Source organism: Triticum urartu, unplaced genomic scaffold (assembly GCF_003073215.2).
Source record: "Triticum urartu cultivar G1812 unplaced genomic scaffold, Tu2.1 TuUngrouped_contig_5165, whole genome shotgun sequence".
Lineage (NCBI taxonomy): Eukaryota > Viridiplantae > Streptophyta > Magnoliopsida > Poales > Poaceae > Triticum > Triticum urartu.
In genome coordinates, this window is record NW_024115817.1 from 1 (window position 1) to 5,542 (window position 5,542).

The 5,542-nt window shown below is 53.6% G+C and overlaps 1 protein-coding gene across 1 annotated transcript; it reads right to left on the minus strand.

The window, feature by feature from the left end:
• Positions 1-2,636: 2,636 nt before the first annotated feature.
• On the minus strand, positions 2,637-5,538 carry LOC125528862 (the record flags this gene model as incomplete). Its single annotated transcript, XM_048693285.1, has 2 exons — positions 2,637-4,527; positions 4,846-5,538. Coding segments are annotated over 2 exons (2,418 nt in total), but the record flags the coding sequence as incomplete, so codon positions are not given.
• Between the last annotated feature and the right edge of the window lie 4 nt (positions 5,539-5,542).

The window sequence follows — 5,542 nt, forward strand, 5'->3', positions numbered from 1 at the left end:
CGACCGCGGCGGGGGCAGCTGAGGGCTTCTCCTCAGCCACCTCGACGATGGCACAGACGTCTCCTCCTCGATGATGGGGTTGACTGAGGGCTTCTCCTCCTCGACGACGATCTTCTCCTCGACGGCTTTCTCCTTGTCGTCTATTTTGGTGTCTACCTTGCCCTAGCTCTCACCTACAGCTCGCCGGAGCTCTCTCTCTCTCTTTCGCCGGAGTTCAAACGATCATGGGAAGAAGGAGAAAGGTGGACACAGGAGGTTTCCATCGCTCATACACCGCCGCACGTACGGCCTTGTATTTTTCTCCTCGATGATGGGGTTGACTGAGGGCTTCTCCTCCTCGACGACGATCTTCTCCTCGACGGCTTTCTCCTTGTCGTCTATTTTGGTGTCTACCTTGCCCTAGCTCTCACCTACAGCTCGCCGGAGCTCTCTCTCTCTCTTTCGCCGGAGTTCAAACGATCATGGGAAGAAGGAGAAAGGTGGACACAGGAGGTTTCCATCGCTCATACACCGCCGCACGTACGGCCTTGTATTTTTCTCCTCGAGCAACAACTCGAGCCGCGCCCCCGTTACACCGTCACCGTGAGGAGCTTTATCATACCCCGCCGCACGTACGGCCTTGTATTTTTCTCCTCGAGCAACAACTCGAGCCGCGCCCCCGTTACAACGTCACCGTGCGGAGTTTTATACCCAGGCTCAGTGACTGGACACACATGCACACATGCACCCATGCTCCTGCTCCCCCACGCCCACGATCCGTCTGTCTCGCTCGCGGCAGCGACGCGCTCCAACGCGCAGCTCACGGCGGCCCTCCAACAGATCGTGCACGAGCTCCCCGCATGGCGCAGCAACAGTCCAAGCCGAGTACGACGTCCCGTGTACATGCACACGCACGCCCAAACACTACCCACGCATGCACACACGCACGCACACCCGCGGTCCCGACGCTCCCGACCCGGCCAGCTCGCGCCCATACACGCGCTGGTCGCGTCCGGTGCGTCGCCGCGGCTTATTAGCCCAACAGTCTATCGCTGGCTCGGGGGTTGTTGCCGCTTCAACCTTCTCCTTGGCGACGACGGCGTCAGTGGGCAACTCCGGCGCCGGTACCGCTGCTGGCTTCCTCCTCCACACCTTCTCTAGTGTCTGATCTGCCTCAACCTACGTAAACAAACGCGGCATCCATCATGTCGTTGTGGCCAGGAAGAAATAATTGAGAGCTACCAAATGCTGGTTAATTTATGGTGGATATGTTTTGTCACCTGATCAGCGGAGGAGACTGTGGTGTCGGGTGCAACCTTGGGTGTCTGCTGGGCGGGGCCCTCGTGGACCTGGGGGCCTCGCCCTAGACGATCTTGCATTTGCTGGCGCAGGCACCCATGGCTGCTGGTGTGAATCCGGGCTGCTGTCTGTGGCGGTTGCGGCCACCGAGAGACAGTGGCCGGGTTTATTGGGCGGAGGCGTCCGTCGTCATTATCGAGGAGAAGTAGAACAACGGAGATCATCGTCGCTTTGGTCTCATGAAGACCATCGCCGAGATGACGCCGACATATGCAACTGGTGTCTTGCCTGGTTCAGCTCAGGCCATCGTCGACCCCTGCCTCGGCTTCATAGAAACGGAACCCCCCCCCCCCCCCCCCCCCCCCCCCCCCCCTGAATGGAGCTTCGTGCGGCCGACTGTAGACTAGTGTACTGTATCCATGTGATGGAAATGGAGCTCCGCGTGACCAGACATGTACATAGTTTTACCTAGTTTAGTTAAAATATGTCCAAAATGAACGAATTTCGTCCGGTTTATATGAAAATCCTCCATGTTGAACTTCATATGGTCTGTTGAAAAAATGTTTGAAATGTATGCAAACAGTATTGTATGGCGGCCCCCCACATCCTATCCACGGAACTAATCCCTCTTATCCTTGAACGGATGCGGAAGGAAATTTGCGAATCGCCTTTGGAATGCCTTAACAGAAAGTGATCCTATATTGTATCATGACCACGCAGGCACCCATTGGCTCCTGCCTTGGCCTCTCACTGGGGATATTGTATATTCGATCCCACCTACTTCACTTTTTAATTTCCTTTTTCTCTCTGAATTTTCTGGTGGGTGTAGAATATAGTATAATTGTAATTTTGGCCCAATTACTCTCTGTTTGACCTTTCCTTTTTATTTCATTCAAGTAGATCAAATACTTTTTTAAAATATTCATATGTTTCAAACCCTAACTCTAAATCTGACATGACATATATAGTAATCCCTCAGAAAAAATGTGTAGATGAACATGTTAATATCTTGCAAGTTAATCATTTTTAAAATTATGTGTTGGGTGCAACCTTAATTAATACCTTATTTATATGGGGTATTTTTGAAATGCTTATTATATATGTGGGGTAATTTTTTTCTCCCATTGCAATGCATGGTCATGTTTGCTAGTAACAAAAATCAATGTCAACTGGTTCACCATCAACCGAGCGAACGAAGCGGGGGCGACCGAGCAGGCAAGCAGCTCGCATGTTAGGCCGGCCCACGAGAATGGGGTGCTTAAGCACTGGTTCGATAACCATTTTTTTGAACTTACTGGCACAATAACTGGCGCAAAGGCTTGCAATGATTCGAATGTAAAAACATTCTGGACAACCTATCAATAAGAAGATCTCAAACAGTTCATGGACAATATTAATACAAATAAAAAGTTCTCAATCTGCTTAGAAATAAACAACTTAATCAAAAGAGAAAAATGCAAGCAAGCAAGCAATGCAATATGAAGCCACATAGGCCAAAACGCACACGCATCAAAGACATCCATACTACTTTTCCGGGCGGGTTATTCCAGTGTGGGTGGTCAAGGCCCAAAGCACGGTGATGAACTCGCCGCCCTGCACCAGCACACTCTCGTGCCCCATCACGCGCTCCTCATCGCTCGACCGCGCTATGTATACGAGGAGTTCCGTCCATAGGTCGGCAAGCAGCTTCCACGTCTGCTCCCGCTGGCTGTCGCCGTCCCTCGTAGGTTCCTCCCTCAGCATATTCCCCAGCTTCGTGCCATTGTGGACCACCTTGCCGTCTTTCCAGGCCGCAGTCGCCTCCCTGTTGGGGGCCGCCATGACCTCGTTGACCCTCGAGCGCCAACGCAAGAGGTAGTAGGGGGCGCATTTGAGAGTGGCCTTGAGCTCCTCCTTGGCGGCCTCGAAGACGCGCTCTGACTTTTCCTGGTTGTCGGGGAGTAGTTCGGGGTGGAAGGCCACCAGGTAGGCGCAGTACTTGGACAGCCTCGTCGCCACCATGTGGTACTGGGAAGCCTTGCTCTGCTTTCCCTTGCCAGGAGAGTACTTGGCCTCCATGATGGTGGTAGCGACGTGCCAGGTGAGGATGACCTCCGCGAGGCTATCGCTCCGACACGCCGGCAAGAGGTCTTCTCTGTTGACAAGAACAGAGCTTCCATTGTTGAGATCAGTGCCATCATGGATGTGCTTCACAAGCGATTCCATGATGGCGTGTTTGGCGCCTTTTGGCACGGGCGCCGTCTCGAGCACCAGAGAGAACATGGATGGCAGGCCGAGGACGAGCGGCCACCGGAGGGTCAGCAGTGAGAACTGCTTGAAGCCAAGGATGGGCTGGCTCATCTTTTTCCGCAACCATATGATGCGGTGGACAGAGCTCCTGAACATCTTGCTATCACGCCACCACTGCTTTGTCACGTAGTTGTGGACCAGTGACACCATGAACCAGTTTGAGAGGAGGAAGACGATGAACTCCCACATCTCCTCGTAGAAGAAGATGGCCAAGAGGAGGAAGGTGATGGCAAAGTCCACCGTCGTGAAGAAGGCCGACGGCGAGGAGATGGACTTGATTAGGAGGCACATGGTGGTGTTGACGACGCCGGACTTTATGGCGAAGTTGTCCGTCGTGATGCTGGAAAAGGCGAAGCCCGCATCGCCGAAGCCGCAGAGCACGACAGTCATAAGGCACAAGCCAAGCACCACCACGGGAAGCAGGAAGTAGTTGGCAAGTAAGAAGAAAGGGCTCGCGAGGACGACGGGGATGACGGAGTGGTAGTACTCGCACAGGAAGTTCACCTCATCGTTCATCATCTGGAATAGCTCCACCGCCGCCTTCTCTGACTTGTCATGGTAGACTCCGTCGAAGAGTAGGTCACGGCACTCACGAGTCTCTTCCTTGGTCACCAGCGGCAGGTGCTCGAACCTCCTCCGTAGCAGCTTGAAGAGCGCGAAGGAGAGGCACAGCCTCCTGAGTCGCAACCGTAGGCGTTCCTCGAGGTTGGAATAGGCATGATCCCAGATTTTTCCAACGGTGAGGACGGTGTCGTTGTGGGATATATCCTTCAGCTTGTAGCCATCAGCAGTTGGTTCTATAACCAGGTCTTCTTCACCCATGACGATGAACTTGCACCTCTTCAACATGGCCTCGCCGCCACCACCTTGGTTATTTCCGGCAGCCGCCCGGTGCTCAACGTCCTCAACGTCGAGGACATGGGTCGACGGGGAATGGTGCTGTTGGTGCTCTTGCTGATCCTGTTGTTGAAATATAATAATGTGAAGAGCGAGCGTTAAAGCACGTGCATTGTGAACGTTTTTAGTTACTGACTAGCCCATGCAGTTTAATTACTTCTCTGTCCCATAATAAATGTTGTGGTTTTAGTTCAAATTTTTAAGTTGACTATAAATTTTTAATTTGATGTAAGTTGATTTTGTGGGAGGTGAAATGTTGGAGGAGGAAAAAGGAGGACCGTTGGGATCTTAATCTAATGGCCTAGAATTTGATTATAAAAAAACTAATTGCCTGGAAAACTGACTAACCTAAAAATATCAGGGGACTTAATAGTAATATACCTGTGGCTGTGGTCGACCTGGCTGCAGTATTTGTGACATGTAGGAGGTGATGAGACGCGTGTTCTTGCCGTGTGCGTAGGATCGCTTGCCGACCTCTGTGAAGGCGATCCTCTGCACCACCTTGGTGGCGCAGAGCACCCAAAAGATGCCGAACACGGCCTTGCGGCCGACTCTCTTGAGGTTGAAGAAGACGAGGCTGCCGAGCCCGACGACGCGGCCGGCACGCTGGATGGTGCCGGAGTAGCCGCGCATGCGGATCTCGTCCACCTTCTTGCGGAGGAGCTCCACGAGGAGCATCCAGAGGAGGATCAAGCCTGCCTGCAGCGAGAGGTCTGGCTCCTCACGGTGGCCGACCCCCGCGGCGGCGGCCACCTTGCCGGCGTTCTTGGCCTCGGAGAAGAGGTAGGACATGACGGGGAGGAAGAGGGAGAGCAAGGAGGAGAGGAAGACCCGGACCTTGGGGTCGAGGATGGCGCTGACGTCGGAGAAGCGGCTGAAGAGGTTGAGGTTGAAGAAGATGCCGGCAAGGGCGAACATGATGACGGAGGCGGCCACCATGGACGACTCATTGCTCGTGTCGGTGTAAGAGTCTGTGATGTTGCGCACGTACTTGTCGACGCTCGCCGATGTGTTGGGGTCGCAGAAACGGTGCAGGAGATAGCCGCCGGGAGGGTTGGGCGCGACGCGGAGCACCGGC